General features: G+C 33.3%; 1 protein-coding gene across 1 annotated transcript in view; it reads right to left on the bottom strand.

Moving 5' to 3' along the window:
- The window catches only part of LOC149412080 (multiple PDZ domain protein-like), a 402,130-nt gene that overhangs the window by 354,873 nt on the left and 25,629 nt on the right, over positions 1-21,628 (bottom strand). Inside the window, exons 3-5 of the mRNA XM_089646295.1 lie at positions 6,982-7,073; positions 5,917-6,123; positions 1,160-1,459 (exon numbers count right to left, since the gene is read on the bottom strand). Of these exons, the coding sequence (XP_089502421.1) occupies positions 1,160-1,459; positions 5,917-6,123; positions 6,982-7,073 (599 nt within the window). The remainder of the gene's footprint in view (positions 1-1,159; positions 1,460-5,916; positions 6,124-6,981; positions 7,074-21,628) is intronic.

Below are 21,628 nucleotides of genomic sequence, written 5' to 3'. Positions count from 1 at the left end.
GTGTTGAATTGTCACTGTGTTGAGTTATCATGGAACCGGATAATATAAAGTAATTATAATAAAAAATAAAAAGGTTTTTTTTTTAAATTAAAAATACAACATGGCGTTTTTTGTACAGTTGAGTGGTTTCGTTTTAAGACTATATGTGTCAGTATATTATCTATTTCTGATCTCCCTTTTTTGTATCCAGCTTTTTATTTGAGAATTAAATATAAAAATATTGTTTTGAGTTTTGAATGAGATGTGGAATACGGTATTTAAACACTTAACACGCTCAATCATTTTCTGTGGCAGTTTTCAGAGTGCTGTGGGTAAACGTTGTAAGTTTAACTGAATTATTAATCATAATCAATTAGTAGAGTAAAACATTTTTTTATGTCAGAATTAATATTGAAATTCATTCAAAGGATATCGTGAAATACTTATTATTCTTCTCCAGATAAATATATTAAATTAATGGTATTCTAACATCGACGTAAATCACATTAAATTACTTACAAAATAATGTTAATAATCTTCATTTAATTATTTCGTAGTTAATTAGGAGGTAAGACACTATAAGGTAATAATTATGAAGGATCAAAGCAAATCCGGTAATCCGAAAGAGATTGAATCTGAAGAAGAATTTTGTAATTCTTGTATAAGTAAAAAAAATAATCGCCCTACCTAAAACCACCTGGGGTAATAAAGATAATTTGAGTGGATAATATTTATATGTTTTTTTTAAGGGATGAATTGACTAAATAACTTTACAAAGAGCAGACAAAATTTTAGATGCTGATTTTATTTACCGTATTTCATGATCATATCACGAAACTTAATTTTCAACTAGCTCGTGAAAATAAACAAGGGGTGGGTAAGGGACCTTGAGGCATTCAAGACTGTTCAGGAGTGATGGACGTACGAATTAATTCCGATCACTGCGATGCAAAGTAATGGGTCGAGAGAGTCCAGCTAGAGGGTCTCCCTCAACCAGTCGCTCCCGATCCGGCCCACGCCATCAAGGTAGGCATAAGCATCCGCTTCCAAGAACTAGACAAACTTCACAAACCCGGGCACCCCTGCTACATCATCAAACGTAGCTAACAACATGAAGTGACCTTTGGAAGATTCGTTGGTCATCCAAATAATGGTATATGTTAAAAAAAATGATCCTTACCACAATATCTAAGTCATCAATGTCTCCATCCGGCTCCAGCGACAGGATCTCCCGCCACTTGTCCTGGATGGCCCTCAGAGCGGCCTCGTCCCTCCTCGGCTCGCGTCCTATCACGATCTCCCTGTCCTCCTGTGGAGACCCCGCACCCTCGGGCCTGTTCAGCCTGCCCCGGCTGCCGAGGTTGTTGGTCGGGTCCGTGATCACGTCTGCAGATGCCTCAGACACCGGGGAACCAGGCGGGGGGTAGTCGATGGTTGCGCGGGACTCGAGCTCCGCGTCTATGATTGAAGACTCTTCGTACTGTAAAAACATTTTTTTTCATTACGTCGTTTGTCTGTTTTCATTTTTTTTACATTACCTCTACACATGAGGCCCTAAGGAAAATAATTTCCGTCAGGGCCTGTGTCATCGTTGAAGGAGGATAGGGTTTTTTCGAGGAGAGGAAGTAGCGCACATGGGTCTTGAAGAGACGTTTTTGACGATTTTGGTGTTATCTGACGATTTTGGTGTTATCTGACAATTTTGGTGTTATTTGACGATGTTTAAATATTTTGTTTTATTTGTCCACTTGAAACACTTTCCGTGGTCTTGAATAGACTTATGTTTATTTATTTATCTTTTTTGTAGAAGGAAGGAAACATAGATATCGGAAAACCGTTCTACAGTCGAGCTGTTGAATTCAAGAAACGATCCGTTCTTATGCGACAAATATCAACCGTGTACAAATTTTGGGCGCCTGTTTGGCATGTTTTCCGATTATGCACCGGTGACCGAGGGATCAATACGCTAGTTACTGAGAGAATCTTCAATTGAAATACCGGTAGAACTAGGACAGCATTCCCGCATACCGCCTGTGCTCTAAAGATTGATGATGACTTTCAAGATGACTTGACTACACTTTATCACAATTTTGTGGTGAACATGGTTTTCCTCGTGAGGAATGGTTGATGTAAAACTAAACTAAATAAAACAGTTAAGGCTCGGCTACACGAGACAATTTTGTCACTGCTACGCTGCCGCATGGCGTAATCACCATTTGTCGTAGTCGCTAGTAGACGGTCACGTGGAGTTACTGCAACTAACGACTGCATTATACTACAATCTTTACTGAATAATAATAACAACTTAATAAAAGACTAGCGTTTGAGATGTCAGTTGAGGAGATATTTCGCCGTGTAGCGGCGACTAAGGTTTGCGACCGCCAAACATCCGCTTTTCTTGCGAATAGAATAATAGAAAACTAGCAGGTAAAAACCCGTTCCGCGGGTTTTTTATGTACAGTTTATGTTGTACTAACAACAGTTACAGTTAATAGGTAGATATTAGGTCAATGGGTATATATATATAATAGTACATTAGACATTCTGTAGTAGTCAGAGCACGGACAGTGAGAGGAACACCCTTCACCCCAACTTTTAAATCTATTAAGAATTAGTTTATTGCGATAAGTCCTATAAATCTATATTATTGGGTAAAACAATATTACGCTCTTGCAAAAAGATTGTCACAGTAATATAGTAGTAGTAAGAATTATTTTATTGGGATAAGTCCTAAAAAATTGAAAAAAACCAATATATTTACAATTTTGAATGGCAATATTACCTATAATATACTTTGGCACTTCGTATGTACTTTTTGATACTTAACAGGAGTTTATTTGTTTTTGAGTTCTTCTGTCATATAAAACACGTAATAAATCGATCACGTCCTTGATGAATTAATTATTCGAGTCTATGAATTGCGTATTCATTTTCTTTCAATTCTGTGAGCTTCAACAATTAAACTGCGATTATTTCTCTGTCCAACGGGACATTTCCTCTGTCCCATAGGACATTTGCAGTGTCCGACGGGACATTTCCTTTGTCCGATAGGACATTTGCAGTGTCCGACGGGACATTTCCTCTGTCTGATAGGACATTTGCATGGTCCGACGGGACATTTCCTTTGTCCGATAGGACATTTGCAGTGTCCGACGGGACATTTCCCTCTGTCTGATAGGACATTTGCAGTGTCCGACGGGACATTTCCTCTGTCCAATAGGACATTTGCAGTGTCCGACGGGCCACTTATAATGTCCAATAGGCCATTTCTAATGTCTAATAGGACAGTTTTAATATCCCTATGCCCGATGCCATGCGGGCAGCATTTAGTTGGGCTTCGCCCGGCTAAGTGATATTAAAAACAGTCAAATATGTTCTTGGCCCGAAAGTTTCTTTGTCAAAACTTACTTTTTTTATTGGCGAACTTGCCGATCGGAAATATAACTACAGCGGAATTTCCTCAGAGTTATTTGAGGTTCCAGTTTTGGTCGCCGTGGGGTCGCAGGTAAATTTTGTAATGGTTTTTCTTTTTTTTTTGGGTCCGGTCGCCTGCAAACTGAAATAAACCTTACGATCGGTTAAAATTGAGGGGCGGAGTGGTCGTTTTTTGTCTGAAGACCCCCGATTTAATTTTTTTGCACAAAGGCTATGCAGAATTTATCCGAAACATACGATTTGAATTCGAAAAATCAGAGGACCGAAAACGTCCAGACGATAGCATAATAATACTATCAGATATCCTAAAAGAGTCTAAACAACGTGAAAGCTTGGTGGGATATTAAACCAGTCCCTTGATTATAAAAAAAGTTCATTAGTTAAACATGTTGTACCTACTACATTATTATTTTACTAGCGAGTATTACAAATGCAAATAATTGTTGTGTAAATAGTTCAGCCAACCTCTTTTGGAATCTCAAATTAATGTGCTTTTACGTTTACTTAAACCCTTTAAAAATCGTCGCCATCACAAAATATTTTATGATTTTCAATATTATTAATAAATGCCGAATATGTACTGAGTTTTAACCTGCTCAACAAATATTGTATATTTACAAAGTCTTTCAAACTAATTATGATATTTTATAATTTCTAATTTACAGTTCTATTCACGTCCATTTGAATTGAATCACCCAAAAGCTCCAAAACGAGCTTCGATGAACTTTTTACGTGCAGCAACGTATTTTACGAATTCTTAGCAAACTCCTTCGAAGACAATAGTTTGAGTGATAATACTTTGGATTGTCACTAACCTCACCTCAAGGTAATTGTTGCTTTCTGTGATTTGCTTGCTCCATCGCCTTTAATTCCACTAATAATTCTTATTTGAAAGTTTGCAGACGAAAATGCTAAATTTAAAACTAGTACTAGCTTCTATAGTGATTTTAATTAAATTGGATTTATGCTAATTTGATGATGAAACCTTGAAAACAAAATATAAAACCTGCTGTGGAAGTGGAGAGAAGCCTAATTATTTTGTCAAGTTTGTACCTCCAAGGAGGTAAAGACGATATTACACAGTTACACAGGCATGAATTTCCCTTTACCAAATTTATTTATTTATTCATTCACGCCATTAAGGCTTTTACGTTTATACATGGTTAAAGGTAAGTTAATCAGGAGTACAATAATCTTTAAATAGTATAAAATAAACTTTCTATCTTCGTCTGTCTGTTTGGGCACTTAGTTCTTCTAAACTAGGCAACAGGTTTTGGTAAGATTTTCACTTTCATTTAGAGAATTTCTTGCGGAAGGTTTATTTACATTATATCTATAAAAAAGTAGAGAAAAGTCAATGTTTTGTAATTAAGTCGTTAAAAAAATATTTTCGTGCGCTTACATTGCTAACGCTGGCTAAACCTTACGAGATACATCAAAATAATACACTTCGGAATTGTATATCTTAAATAGCCTACTGAAAAATTCACGACGGTATATGTCTATGTTCCAAGGATAACTCCCAGCAATGAACGGTTACACGACAGTTAGTAAGTGCATATTACATAACAAAATAAGCCAAGTATGAAAAATATAAGCAACATAACTTATTACTTACGAGTTCTGTTGTACAAAATAGTTAAATACATATATATGTACAAGATACGTACTAAAGCAATATGAAGTAATTTTGTTTATATTAGTAAAAAAATATGTAATGTTTGTTGCATTGCATGTTCGTATTTAGCAAACCTTTATTACGCCTGATTGGATATTTTCTAGAACATTTCTTTAGTTTGGTAACTGTATTATAGTAATATAATAATGAAGTTAAAGTAAGTTTTTAAGATAATTATAAAATAAACATGAACTGTTTGTTGCAAAGCAGGTTTATATTGAACAAACACTTATTGCTCCCGATTGGGTGTTTTACTGAACATAGAAAAAATAATTTAAAGATAAAGTGTGCATGAGAAAAAATAGTGTTAAGATAAAATATGTATGAGAAAAAAATAACGTAAAGATAATTACGTAATATTTTAAAAGGTATATATTTTAGAGTGTTTATAAGTTTTTGCTAAATAATATACTAAAAATATATATTTGACTTTGAGGAGTAAACGGTTGTTTCAAAACCTGTCGGCGTAAATAAAAAAATTAAAGCAGAAAAAAAAGTTACACTGTTTCATTATTATTTCATATTATTATCACAAAAATCTTTCATTAGTAAAAAACCCGATTGCTCAAATGCTATTTTACGTGTCTGACGAATTTTTTTATTGTTTTAAGCAAATATGTTTAAAATTATTGTGCTGCTTCAAAATTATTATCAACACATGTTCTATTCGAAGCACATTATCAAAGAAACAAGAATGGTTTTGCCCACATTTGCTACGTAAGCAACTCACATGTAGAAATACTCACCATACACCCTCTTTGAGGCTTCTGTAGATATTCTGAAAATAAAATTAAGATAATATTTTGTTAGTATGAAATACTCACCATGGTAACAGCGCAGTTCGGTAGAGATGTGACGCTGGGAGAGGGGGGTCCGCCTCCGCCACCTTGTCCCTTCAAAGCCTTCTGCAGTCTCTCATAGCGGGGTCCCCGCAGGAACCTCTCCAACTTCAGGCGGACTATAGAGCCTGTGCAACGTAGCAATTCCACAGCCTGGTGGTTGCTGACGCTCTGAAGGGGTTGGCCATCCACCTGGTAATGGAAACAGGAATTGTTACCGATTCATCTATTATTCTGAATTTTTACAGATTGTTTACAAAAAGATATACAACTTCGATACAAAGGTAAACAAAAGAAACATGAAAAAAGATTCTAAAGAGATGTAAATGTGATATAAATACGATGAATTAAACGAAAGCTCGATCAAAATTTATTATCGTTAAATACGGACAAAAACATTTCACTCTTAATAAAAATGCTATTCCTGATAATTTACGCATGTTTTTATATAATTATGAACTCATATAATTGTAATATAAATTCGAATATATGCAAACCTGACTTTTCTGAATTTACTATTAAAACTAATCTTAAATACTTGGTATATTGTGGTGTAATTACAGAAAGTAACATACATACAATACATACAATGAAACAGTAGAAAGGCTAATAAAAAAAATACAAACCAATTAGAAGAGTTAACAAGGGAATGGCGGATCAGAATGTAAACGATTATGAAGATATTTCGAAATATCAAAAGTTGTAGAATTTGCCCAAAAAGAAAGAATGGTTGAAATTATCGACAAAAATATCTACCTTAGCCATTGTTCACAAAGACTCTCTATTTTTTTTAAATGTGAATGCTTGATTTGCACATTGCACACTATTGCACACCCTGCCAGATCGAGGAAAAATATTTTTGGAAAAACTTTTTACAAATTGTTTTTTGGAAAATTGCCTTTAACATAATGTAAGGTTTGCTGCGTACCCGGAATAAATATAGAATTAACAACTTTTGAAATTTCTCTTTCTTTCTGCCAATCGTTTCGAATCTTTCAAGGAAATCGTTTGTTCGAACAACAGAATATAAAAACTTTTAAATCGTCTTACCTCTACAATTCTGTCATTGATCTGTATTTTGTTGCACAGGTCTGCCGAACTCCCGGTGCTGATACTTTTCACAAATATTCCGGAAAGTTCTTCTGAAAACATAAAAAGAAGGAATTGTTGGTTAAAATGGTTGCTGACAATTTCGTATATTTTGGCGTCTCACAGGGAATTGATTCGGGACCGTTTTTATTGTAAACTGACGATCTTCTGTCATTGAATAACATTACATAACATTGAAATGTCACGCAGATGATATTACACTCACTAGTATAGTACGTGATAACATTTTGTCTGACAAGCCTCTTAAGAGAACAAAATTCCTATAGTGGTGTAGCCACTGCTAGCCAAAGACAAAAACAATAAAAAAGCACCAGTGCCGTTAGCGGAAAACCGTCCTGAACAAGTCTATTACATTTAAATAAAATTCGATTTGGGAGGAGTTTATTGAATAACTAACACCTCTGTAATAGGTAACCTCAAGTGGTTCGCTACGTTTGGCGATTTAGCTGGGGTGCCCGAGTTCATCGGGTTAGGTTAGGTTAGGATAGGTTAGGTTAGGTTAGGTTAGGTTAGGTTATGTTAGGTTAGGATAGGTTAGGTTAGGTTAGGTTAGGTTAGGTTAGGTTAGGTTATTCAGGATGCACCTGCTCACCAGCTGCGTGGCTTTCCGGATCGCCTTGCACCGCAATGGGAGGGATAAATTCGCATGTCCGTCACTCCTGGATACACTGATCCCTAGATTCTTACCAACCCTCACATCCTTTGCCCTCGTTTCTCTCCTTCCTTTCCTTAAAAAAGACCCTTCGCACAGAATACCAAAATATGACATAGGCACTGAGGGAAAATATTTTCCTCAAGGCTTTCTGTATGGGGTTAAAGTAAAAATAATAATTTTAAAACAACGACATAATTTGAGACGTATTGTGCCATATTTGTTCACATTGTTCGCGTAGTCACATGTCATTTTCCCAACGTATTTATATAAATTTTTATTAACAATAAATCAAATTATTGTAAGTTATAAAAAGCTGTATTATAAGCTCTACACTAAGAATCCCTAAACTTGGTTTAACTCTGGCGCTTCCACTTGAGGTAAGAACGGTTCCATGATAACTCAACACAGTGACAATTCAACACACTTCTAAAAAGTGATATAAAGTCGTTAGAAACGATGAAAAAAGTTTTTTTTTAACCTTACCTTACCTAACCTAACCTAACCTAACCTAACCTACTTAACCCAATTAATAAAGTTTTTGTTTCATCACTTTCCATGACTTTATATAACTTTTTAAAGATGTGATGAATTATCGTTGTGATGATTTATCCAGTCACCGTAAGAACAACCACGTTGAATTTTGGGTTATTAACACCAAACGAACACTAAATTACTACGGCAACGGCACGGCACTGCAACGGCACGGCAACGGCACGGCAACGGCACGGCAACGGCACGACAACGGCACGGCATGGCTGACTAAACATGGCTGACTGGAAGCTAAATATATGGCTGCATGAAGACGTTTTTAATTTTTTACTTCCACGGTCTATGGACGTCAACGGCAACTGAAAATTTAAAGCGTCTTCATTCATTTTGCTTCCCTGCTATGCCATCAGCCAACAGCTAATTTTCCTTCCAATATCAACTCAATATTTGCACATTGAAAGATGAAATCGGTCGTGTTTACATAATTTATTATTTCTAAGTAGCCTGCTCGAATCCATTGTCCCGTCGGCGTCGGTCTCAATTTCTGCTAACATAAAAAAATAAATTAAAACATGTTTTCATGTTGTTTAAATATCTCTTGCATTCTATTTTTATTCCCCCTGGCACTGAAAGAATAACAAACAGGGGAATATTATCTTTTATCACTGCAAGAGATGGAATTTCATCTATCTATTTCAAAGATACGTTCCGATAGAAATTCAATATTGTTACGATGATTTTTCTTCTTCTGTTATTATCAAAACATTTCAAGTGCTGTCCAATGCAGATATATTTCAATTCAGTTCATTTTAAAAATCAGGGCGCTTTGTTTGGACAATAGAGTAGAAAAACATTGAAACGATTTATCTAATTGAAAGGATTTTTCGCTTTTTCAATGGAGTTAACTAGCTTTTATGGAAATAATCAAGTATAAACCACTGAAAAGACAAACTAAAAGATATGTTCTGTGGGCGTGCCCGTGTGCCCGAAGTACGCAAACTTTTTCCGTACCTCTGGTGAAATTAGTTTTCCCAAACCTTTTCAAATAATATCAAGACTCTTTCATGAACAGAAGATCAATTTTATTGATTTGTTTGGAGTAAGGAGTCGAAAAGTTATATTTGAATTGTCTGCATCACACTTGTTGGAATTGTCTGTTCAGTGGTATCCACATAATGAGGTTGGGTTAGTTATGACAAGCTTTACTCTGAACTATGCGTCCCGGAAAACACTGGTCTGAGGCAGTCAACTATTAGATCAGCAAAATCAGCAGCTGTAGGCAGACTGATGGAACCTAAGCGCAAGCCAAATACTAAGTTTGGTGATCGCGCTTTCGGAGTATCTGGGCCAAAGGTTTAGAATAAATTCCTTCCGGAGCTAAGATCCATAGCAAGTCCAACAGAATTCAGATCTAAACTAAAAACTTACCATTTTAAGCTGTCTACCCTTAAATTAAATATACAATTCCTGAGAGAAAGTCCAGTTATATTCCATTTTCCAATTACGTCCTAAATTTTGTATCTTAATTTCGCGAATAAACAATTATTTAATATTAATTAAGTGTTAATCTCAAGTGACTTACCAGGTAAGTATTGTACTGTATATTATCTCCATATATAGTTAGTAACAACATAGATCATTGTAGAAATGTATTATGAATTTGTACAGCGCCCTTGAGGCGATTTTGAACAAAAACGGCGCTATACAAATCATCAAATATTATTATTATTAAAAATGTCTAGTAATTCAAAAATTGACCTCAACGTAACTTTTTTAAATATAATAAATAAATAAGAAAATGATTTAATTTGTTTTAAAGAAATAAAGGTGACAAAACACCTGACAATATTTGAAAATCTCCTACTACAACCATAGTAAGTGGAAAATGTTGCTTGTGTTGTGATGGAGGACTTAGCCAGTCGAGAAATTGAGCGCACTACGCCTGGGTGGGACCCAAACGCAATATCAACTCAGCCACCGACCGGCCTTGAGTTGCTTTCTTGTGAAGTACTGTTGGTTTTTTTGAAATGACATTTTACATCTAAATTCCATAAGCTTTTATAAATGAGTTAGTAGCTGAGTAAACAAATGCGTCGGGTTCTTCCCAAGCTTAGGTGGTTCATTACTCTTCTAGGTAAGTCTTTCTTCAATGCATCAGCAACTTTTTCTCATCAATAAGTATTTCACCCCTCCGTAAACAACTTTTGAAAGATGAGATTTACCTAAGAAACGACATTATTTTTATCTACGCTTAATTTAAAAAAGAATCCTATATATAAATTTTTGCGTTCTCTTATATTTTTTTACTATTTTTCAAATGCTAAGATATTGCCAACCCTTGAACGCGTCTCTGAGAGACAATGGAATGAAAAAAAATCTAAAAAGTCTGAAAGCCTGAAAGCTTTGGCCCTGAAGTCGAGAGATGCAGATTCGAAAATAAAAGAAGAAATCCAATTGTTTCGAAAAAACATTGCTCTGGAGTGGAAATATCAAGCAGAACACTTTGGATTTGCCTTGGGCAAAAATACAAACATTCCGAGTGTAGTTGTAAGACAACATTATACAGGGTAACTGGCGTTTGATGCGAAACGTGGGACGGTAAAGAAGTATGTACAAGACGAAGATTTTGTTGTTATAAAATAAATTAAAAACATCTTTCATCTAATAAAAATATGACAATATTGGATTTAAATTTACTTGAGCACACCGGGATTTGAGCCTTACGTAGGCTCTCTAATTTTTGGTGCCAGATTTTTTGTTTGTTTGTTTAGTACCTACGCAGGTACTGAATCATTTACCAGCTAACGAGTTCAGTGATAATCAAATATACTAATCACAACTCTTTATGAAATAAGGTAATATGAATACAGCACAAGACTTCCAACTGCTCGTAACTCTCCGGAGCCAGTGGGATTATGGCATCCCCAATTGGAGCATGTTGTGAAGCTAGGGTGAATAGGAAAGAGACACGGTGGGGATGGGAAGGAGGTGGGAAGAGAAAGGATGCGAAGTAGGTATCTTGTTATTTAAATGTGGTCACGAAACAGATCAAATCCATAACAAGATACATTTCTCTTTCTGAATGGTGGTCTATCACGGGGGCGATACTGAGAGTATCTACCATTTAGAACATTCCTAGTTCCTACTGTGAAATAATTTTATGAAAAAAATGTCAAATAACTTACTAATAAAATTAAATTTAACGTTTTCATGGAAAGCAATCACTTTTCCGGTTTGTCGAGTTGAAACAGGACTTCGCTACCCTCAGCCAATAAGGGTTCAAATATTTTAATTGATTTGAGCAAAAATTATATTTATTTCTCATGTAATTAGTCAAATCGACTAATTATAGGTCAGCACTCAAAATAGGGCTAAAATTCACCTAAAATTTTGTGGTACAAGCAATACTACAATTATGATTTATCGGTAAAATGCAAACGGGTGGTTATTTATTTTTATTTTATTTTATTTTTGTATATAAAACAGGCATGGTGCCCAAAAAATATACACACGGATGTTTAAATACATAGCATTAACAAAATGATAGTAAAAAAAATTTGTAATAAAAAAATAGTAACAAAATGAATTAGCTAAGTAAATGACAAATAAGAATGCGAAAAAAGGTAAATACAAATATGTTAATAAACAATTTGTTATTGTCACACCTGTACTGGTGAGACACTGATTAGATTGGTGCAATATTGATTCTCTTTGAATAAAGGGCTTCATTACAATATCAGCTTGATATTATTTATGGTTAAACGTTTTTATTGGTAAAGTGTTTAAATTGATCATTAAAAATGTCTATTTCATTATTAGAGCCATGAATGGTGTTCTAATTTATTTATGTTCGAGGTACAGGGGAGAAATATCCTGTATTTGTGTGGTAGGCTTTAATATAGAAATTGTCTTTCATCCTCCTTGTTGATTTTCTTGATGGTATATTGATATTAATTTGGGATAAAATGTTAGGTATATTAACTTATGCATGTATAATTTTGGGTAGAAGCAATACATCAGAAAATTTACGTCTGGCTGTCAGTGGGTGTAGTTAATAGTGCAAAATACGGTCATTATATGTTCCATTTGACCAAATTAACCTTTACGATAAGCAATTACACGGGTTAGTTTTCTTTGTATGGATTCAATCCTATAATTATGAATATCATAATTGGGAGATCAAAATGTTGATGCGTATTTGAGAATACTTCGCACTATTGATTTATATAATGTTAATTCTGCACTTTAAAAACAATTTTTGATTCTTAGCGTTAATCCTAATACTTGTTATACACTTTTTAAAATTCTATCTACATGTTTATTTAAGCTAAGTGACGAGTCAAATGTCTTTCATTGAAGTTGTGTTTGGTAAAGGGACATTGTTAATGTGATATGTGCCTGAGAATTTATTAATGTTCTAAGTTAATGAAATTACGGTACATTTGTTTTCATTAAAATATAAATCATTTAGTGTGCACCATTCATGAAGTGATGACAAGTCTTTTTGCAAATCGGTTCAATTTTCTAAAACATGAAATATTTTGTTGTTTTTATTCTTAAAACTATGTCACTGATAAAGATTAATAACAGCAAAGGTCCAAGATGAGAGCCCTGCGGAATTCCCGACGTCACAGTAAAAAGATCCTCGGGGTTTCATTCACTACTTGCAGTTTTCTTTCTGTCGTTAGTCGATAACTTTTTCGAGTTAAAATTACCTCTAAAATCTTTTTTTTCCTAGATACTAAAATACCAACTTACTTGATTACTAACCATACATATTTTACGTTACTCTTTTTGTCCATTTCCAATAAAGTATTGTATAATTTGTTCAAATAAATGTCACCAATCAAATGACAATTCTTTTGTCAAACTTTCATCAGGCCGGTAGACATCATTGTATTGATTTATCCGATTTGGCAGCTTGTGGTAGGAACCAAGATCCTGCGAACTTTGGCAGAAATGTATTATCCAACCTGGACACCATCTTGAACAGGAACCGAATAGTAACAAACAATTAACTGATAAATGTAATGCCAAATGGAAAGTTGAATGCAATTGCAAAATAAAAATACTCATGCAATTAGTCAAATCGGCGAATATAAGGTCAGTACTTAAAATGGGGCTAAACCTCACTTAAAATTTTGTTTTTTTTTTTTTTTTTTTTTTTTTTTTTTTTTTTTTTTTTTTTTTTTTTTTTTTTTTTTTTTTTTATATATACAATAATATTATTATTGGGTTTATAAAAACAGTTTATTTTTAAACAAGTTCTGCTGTGTAATTATTATTACGCGTGACAGCTGTTTCGCCCTCTAAAGGCATTATCAAACTGTGGGTAGCCCACTTACAGACGATACATTTATATTATTTCTAGGTAGGTATTTTAATTTCAATTACTGATTTCTTAATTGATTTCTGTGTAAAAATGTTAGAAATTATTGATGGTTATTACCCTAGTAAAGTTTCCCCAATTAGTGTAATGTTTAAATTTGACTGAATGTCTTAATGTTAGTTATTCCCAAACGATGACTCATAGGGTTATTTTAATAGTATAATTAAGTACTTCAATGTGCACTCGTATTTGCACTAGGTTTGAAGATATCTAGTAGGGGTGAACGAATTATATTAATATAATTCGTTCACCCCTACTAGATATCTTCAAACCTAGTGCAAATACGAGTGCACATTGAAGTACTTAATTATACTATTAAAATAACCCTATGAGTCATCGTTTGGGAATAACTAACATTAAGACATTCAGTCAAATTTAAACATTACACTAATTGGGGAAACTTTACTAGGGTAATAACCATCAATAATTTCTAACATTTTTACACAGAAATCAATTAAGAAATCAGTAATTGAAATTAAAATACCTACCTAGAAATAATATAAATGTATCGTCTGTAAGTGGGCTACCCACAGTTTGATAATGCCTTTAGAGGGCGAAACAGCTGTCACGCGTAATAATAATTACACAGCAGAACTTGTTTAAAAATAAACTGTTTTTATAAACCCAATAATAATATTATTGTATATATAAAAAAAATAAAAAAATAAAATGGAGTTCTACAAATTAAACTTAATAACAATAAATAAAATTTTGTTTTACAAGCAATATTACAAATGATTTATCCGTAAATTCCATACGGGTATTTACAAAGATTTTGTTCAATTTTTTTCCATTTTACTTTTGACGATCTGTCAGTTTCGTGATTTTCTTGGAAATGTTCCCGGTTGAAATTAATTGTTAAATAGATTCGCTGGTGTTAAACGTATAACAAATAAAATGTGGTTTTGAAAACACATGAACGACGCTTTCAAATTTTAATATCACTAACGTTCTCACGCAATCAAGATAATAACATTATTTTTTTGCAATTAAGATTCCTTTTTTTCTTGTTAGCTAAAATACAGATTTATTTAGACAAATTTATTATAATTTTTTTTGAACATTAAATCTTAACACCTCGAGCTTATTTGTTCGCTTTTGCGAACAACTCATATGGTCTTATGGAAATCGTTGTGTCTCCCTTGCGGTCATGGCGAGAAGTATCTGACCAAACTGTGTCAGAAAGAGAAAATACCACGCATTATACTAGACTTAAAATATGCACCTTTATGAAAACAAAGGTTTCGTTAAATGAAACAACAAAAAAATGAGGTGACCAACTTTATAAATAGATTTGTCTAATAATGTGTGTCATCAGTAATGTTAGTTACCAAAAACGTAAGGTGGTGTTATAATCCCAGCCTATGCTATAAATCTAGGTAATTAAAGTCAACCTTTATTTCTTTCTACATCTTAATATTACTGTTAATCTTAGCCGGTGCCCCAAAAGTAAGCTATAATGGCAAACATTCATTTCTTCGGCACTTTTAAAAGGAACCCTATTATTTTGGGAAACCAATCAATGATGCAATATTCAAATTAGTCACATGACCCTTTTTTGCATCTTAGGGATTAAAGTCCACAATGCTCTCACGGTCCCAGAGACGTGGAATACTATATAAACAGGAACAAGCTGTTCCCCTATGTTCACAATTAACATCACTTGTGCTGCTTACACGCTGCACCTCTACGCATTATTGTCATTGTCATTTAATTAATGTACTTATCATTTAATTAAGTAAATAAGTGTACTTCTATCTAAATAAAGTAATTCAACTAAATCTATAAAGTTGTTATTGTGTGGAATCCATATATTCACCTCAAGATACTTACACACTGGAACTTGTATCACTCCAAGATACTTACACACTCACACCTGCAGATCTTACATACACATCCTCAGTGTCCAGATCTCTAAATTATATATCGACCACGAAGAGAACTTCTCGACAACCGCTCGCCGTACAGAGTTAAGTTTTTATTTACTGCGCCTCAACCGAGGGTCGTAGCAGTGGGTGTACCGGACAGCAGGTGGATGTACAAACATAATTATTAAAATAATTAAGGAAATGATTATTTACTGTTATCACGCAGTTAACGGCGCCGAATCCCTTTTGAAGCTTATCACCGGACACGTATCATGTGTCAAATGGGATTTAACCGTAGTAATTAAAATTTGGTTATTTTTATTGGTTCCTTAATGCTCTCATGCATCCTGTTTAGAGAAAAGTAATATAATTGCTGTACATTACGTGTTGGATTTGAACTCAATAAATATGCAAACAGCTGGCACAACCAGTCAGTTGTCCGACGACATTCGCAAGTTGTGTTTCTTAAAATCCTTACCCAAGGTACCCCCCAGAGGAAACCGGCATTTACAGTCGATGTCACTGGCGTAGGTGTCCAGTACAGTGGGTAATTCTGAATATTTTTGTGCTTGCACTAAGTTTTTAGTTTCGGAAAGGTTTGGAAAAAAATCATCGATTTAGATTTTATTGCAAAGCGGAAATACTCCTATTTTCTGAAAGAATATGCCAGAGGCCTGAGGGATTGTAGAAAAAGGTTTTCTTATTTTAAGAAAGAATAACGAAAAAAATCACACCTTCGTTACAAATTTACAGGTTCAAAAGAGCGGCGTAAAAATAATGAATTATTTAAAAAAAAAACGTAAAAAATGTGATTATGTCGTGACATTTGCAAAAATTGGAACATAAATGGACTCTATTCATTTACAATGCCTCAAGCGTTAAACATTCTTTGACTTGTCGTGCCGAAAAAATCCATCACGAAAATTATTTGAAAATTCGTAAACGTCAAATCCACACTACTCGGAACGAGCTTTGACTGTTCCGCATTGTATTATTTTTATATCAATCACTTAATCTGGTGTTCTTTATGAAAGCTTACACAGTCCATTAAATTCCCTTGACTTTAAGCTCGCACTCAATTGCCGAACTTTTATGAATTTGTCCGACCAACGTAATATGTAATTATTTGAAACCTCAGTTCTCTCTATCATGTTCCACATAATATATAAAATATTTTAAATGATTTAATGGCTTGATAAATATTTTCATAGAATTTGCGCTTTCCAAGGTAATATTGCTTCAACAGTACCCCAAAAAATTTCATTTAAAAAATTGTGAATTGTTGGAAAAAGAAACTCATCGAAATGATTTGAGATTTTCACGGCCAAAGGTACTGTGGTGATTTATGTTTGCTGTTTAATATTTGGATTAGAGCAGATGTATGATGGACACTTTAATGCTAAATTAGATGTTATGTTTTACCAATTTGTATGCAATAATTTCTGCAGTTTTTTAAAATATCCATTGCAAAAAGTTTTGAGCGATTGCTTGCCATAATGTGCCTATTGCAAAGAACCTAAAAATATGGAATTAACGAATAATATAGATAAATTCATTGGCTTCAAACTGTAATAAGCAGATGAATATTTTTTCGTATTAATATTTAGAGGAATTGAAAAGATCTATCGTCAGACATACGTTAAGATAAAATACCTGATAGGGCATCAGCAATATCTTGTGGAACTCATAATGATAAGATATCTATCGTTAGACAAACGTTAAGATCAAACACCTGATAGTGCATCACCAATATCTTCTGGAACTCATAATGATACGATATCTATCGTCAGCAGAGATGTGCTTTATTTCAAATAAATCCATTTCAAATGGAAATGCAAAATGCAAAATGGGTATTTTCCATTTTGCATTTTAAATGCTTTTCTAAAAACCATTTTGCATTTTGCATTTTAAATGCTTTTCTCAATGCATTTTCCATTTTAAATGCTTTTTTGCAACATTCTTCCTGTTATCTCCATTCATCTTTTCATCATAGGCCCAGTATATCAGTCGGTTCTCAACCTCGCTATGAGAGATAATTTACGTCTGTCAAGTTGCTACCTGGTAGGAGCACTGGCAATTAAGTGATGCCATTAAAAAATACAGATTCAAATAGTGAACACGGGGCCATGACGCTGTAATATTAAATTTTAGATAGCATTTTTTATTTATTTTTAACATTAGTCCCGCGCAATTTTTTTTGCGTTTTTAATGGTTTCATAATCTGTGATCGTGGTGTTTTTGAATTTAAAATCATGTAAGTACTGTAATTATTATTATTATATCTCATGTCGAACTATCTACCTATGCACGCTTCCTAAAGAAAACCAATATATTATGCTAGAATTGTAGAATGCTATGTTAGTATATTATTATTATTAGTAAAAAAAAGATACACGAATTATATAATATAACAATTACATAATATAATTACACAATATAGTAGGTTATTAATTACATAATATAAGTATTCGATGTACCCCCATAAATAAGCAGGGCTTGTGTGTATGTATACAAGTGAAGATGGATTTGGATGGATAATTTGAATGGCATTGCTTATCTTATTTCATTATATAAATATATGTACGAACTGCATTTTAAACAAACATTTTTTTTTGAGAGATATCAATACATTACCACAAATATGAAGTATTTGCTACAAAGATGTTACCATCATTGGCAGCATTGAGAATGGAAATGTTTCGGCCACTTACTCAACTTGTTCAAAGGTTTTAAAAGGAAGCATGGTCGCTACTACGAGTACCTAAAATTCGTGCTACAGTGTCGCATCCATTTTTTAAAATGAAGTACCTACACACCTAAAGAACAGAAGGACAGAGTCCGTTCAGTGTTTTTACTACAAATAAGGAAATTAAAAGAAAGTACCAAAAATGTTATGTATAAATCCACAAAGTGGAACTAATAGTACAAGATGAATCTTATTTTTTTCGAAGATAATGAAGATTTATCTGATTCTTCCGCAGCAACAGCAGGAACTCCAGATTTAGAAGCCTTGCAATACCTTCAAGACAAAAGAACCGATTTTGAAATGTTTCATGACTACCCTACTGTTAAGCACATGTTCATCAAATGCAATACTTGTCTTCCGAGTTCAGCACAAGTTTAAAGTCTCTTTTCAAATGGAGGTATAATCATGAGACTTCATAGAAGAAAGATGAGTGATGATGTTTTTGAGAAGGTCGTACTTCGAAAATCTAATAATGGCTAAGGCTACATAATACCTACATAATATAGAATATATATTGGTTTTCTCAAAGTTGTATTATATTATCTGTGGGTTTTCTAGTGCGCCTGCTTGGAGTTTTCTGTGACAATCTATGGTCAAATAATGGGTGCGCACTAGAAAACAACATTTTATATTGTCTGATTGTCTCACTATCCTGTATTTCTTTATTGTTCACTGGTGGATGTCCCCTCACTAGAGAGTTACTACATAAATGATGATGGCCCTAGGAAAAAAAAACATTAAAAATGACAATATTTAGTTAATAATAGATTCTATTATATTCCACTCAAATTCAATTGTTTTTTACACAGTACATATCAGTATGTATGATTTGTTATTCCACAAGTTGTTCTACATTGATGTCCATTATTAAATGACAAAGTTGTTTACAATTTCAATAATTATTTTAAACCTGAGAAACCATTTTGCATTTTCAATGCATTTTGAAAATAGGTATTTTGCATTTTGCATTTGAAATGCTTTTCTAAAAACCATTTTGCATTTTGCATTTTCAAATGGAAAAGTTTTGACCCATTTCCATTTTGCATTTCAAATGGTTTTGGATACCCATTTTGCACATCTCTGATCGTCAGACATACATTAAGATCAAACATTTGATAGGGCATCACGAATATCTTCTTGAACTTATTTGATATATATACATCTTCTATATTATAACTCGTTGAATAAGGAAAAACATCTGTAAATACAACCCTTTCTTTATATGTTAACATGATTATTAATTTCACCTCAGCACACAAAATACGGTCCTTTGAGTTGGATTTATTTTTGTATCACATAGAATTTTATTTTGGATGCTTTACTTTCCTAGTAAGAATATGATAGATGTATTCAGTCGACACGCGTTTTATTGACCACGATCTTGCGTAAATTTTTTGAATTGTGGTTAATTAATTAGTTCTTTATTATTTTTAAAGCACTGTGGTAGTTACTTATTGGGCTTTTTGTATTTTGAGATTTTTTGGCTACTTGCATATTGCAAAATACAAAAAAAATGTGGTAATATCAGATCGTATTGTTTAATTTACTTTGAATATAACACTTTATAATCCTGATAGAGCTTTTACATGATGACATTAAATGGGTGTTATTCTAAAAGAACCTTTTTTAGGATATCTATTTAGAGAATTATTTACTGAAACGAATCCTCGATTTAAACAGATAAAAATGTACCTAGCCTTCGCGTTAGTAATACAATAAGTTACCTAACACCTATTACACAGTATAAATCTGTATTTTGGTAAAACTGTTATTTGTTGGAGGCTAATAATAGTATTCATTTTAACCAAATTATAAGGCTGAAAAATTTTGCAGCGTTTTGAAGATTTTGCATAAATACGTATTTCAGGATATAAAAATAATTTTAAATGTGTATAAACACAGTATTTAGTTTTTCTAAATCAGAAATGAAGCATGTTGCTTAAATGCATTGCTTCATGGATGCCAAATACATCAATTTCTGGAGTGATTCCATTCATTCATTTTATGCTAAAAATATAGGACTGAAACTATTCAAAAAAATTCCTCTACAATACCGCGTATTTATCACATTAGATCAATTCACAATGACAAACAAAATATTCCAAGTCATAAAACCTTATTCGGACATCCCACTCTAGTTAAGGTGATTACGAAATACAATTTACTTTTTATATATTCACTATAATATTTTGTAAGTAAAATGTTTAAGTAGTCTTTATAATAAATAAAACAGCAACAACAACAAGATTCCCTCCCTGACAATGACTTTGAATGTCAGGAGATGAACCAGTCTATGCTATCGATGACGGAGATAACCAGCACACCAGGAATAGAGAATCTAATGTTCTCCGTGATAACTAAGTTTTAAAACTATCTACGAATCTGAAGAAAGTTCTCCGTGATAACTAAGTTTTATAAACATGTACAAATTTGAAGAAATGTGTAACAATTTACACATCCCTTCTGCCCGGCAGATGGATCATTCCGAGTGTACCAAAGAGAAAGTCAGTAGAATAGAGCCAGGGGTAGTAGCCACACACCCCCAGGTAGAGAAATATCAGAAATGTACTTTACATGGTGTGGGATAAATTTTAACGATCTACACTCTCAAATCTAATCCTTACCAAGGAATTGCGTAGTAATATTATGAAAACGCGAACTTTCTTCTATTCTTGCTGGTCTGCTCTGTAAAGCCGCCTCAATTTAATACATCGTGTTATTAACTATAATAAATAATACGCGAATAGATTATGTTTTAAACACGCAACAAGATTTACATAAAATTTACTAAAACTACTAGCAAACGAAACCTATATTCTTGAAGTACTTAACTGCATGGACATTTAAGTACACACATAAATACCATCGACATAACATTAAACACATACAAGATGTACTCAAATTTAAATTGTCATCATAAATATACATTTTACATAAATGTCACCACAACTTAAATTTATAATATAATTTAGATAACCGGATAACTCATCAAAATGATAATTTAACGCACTTTTAAAAAGTGATGAAATAAAAAACTAATAGTTTTCGTAAGTTAGGTTTATAGGTTAGTTTTTTTCATCGCCTTTCATGACTTTACATCACTTTTTAAAGGTGTGTCGAACTGTCATTGTATTGAGTTATCATGTAATCCATAATTATATATCTTTTGTTCTTCTTTATCATCCATCTGTCTCATCGGTGGGTATATTTACACTGTAAACCGCGTCCTACGCTCATACCGCAAAAAATTGGAAGGTGCTTATTCAAATTCATGACAATCTAAGAAAAATAATCCTAAAAATGGTTTTTTAAACAAAGCAATTCCAATTATAAAAGAAATGTAATAAAAATTCCCCAGTGTAATCGGAGCTTTACTTTTACAAGTAATGCACATGTTTGTATAACAAAATGGCCACCCCCACATTTTACCGAATGGGAAG

This window comes from Hesperophylax consimilis, chromosome 24 (genome assembly GCF_061612785.1).
Source record: "Hesperophylax consimilis isolate HC1 chromosome 24, BYU_Hcon_1.0, whole genome shotgun sequence".
NCBI lineage: Eukaryota > Metazoa > Arthropoda > Insecta > Trichoptera > Limnephilidae > Hesperophylax > Hesperophylax consimilis.
Note: the sequence above shows the minus strand (reverse complement) of the source record. Positions and strands in the feature narration are given on the sequence as shown.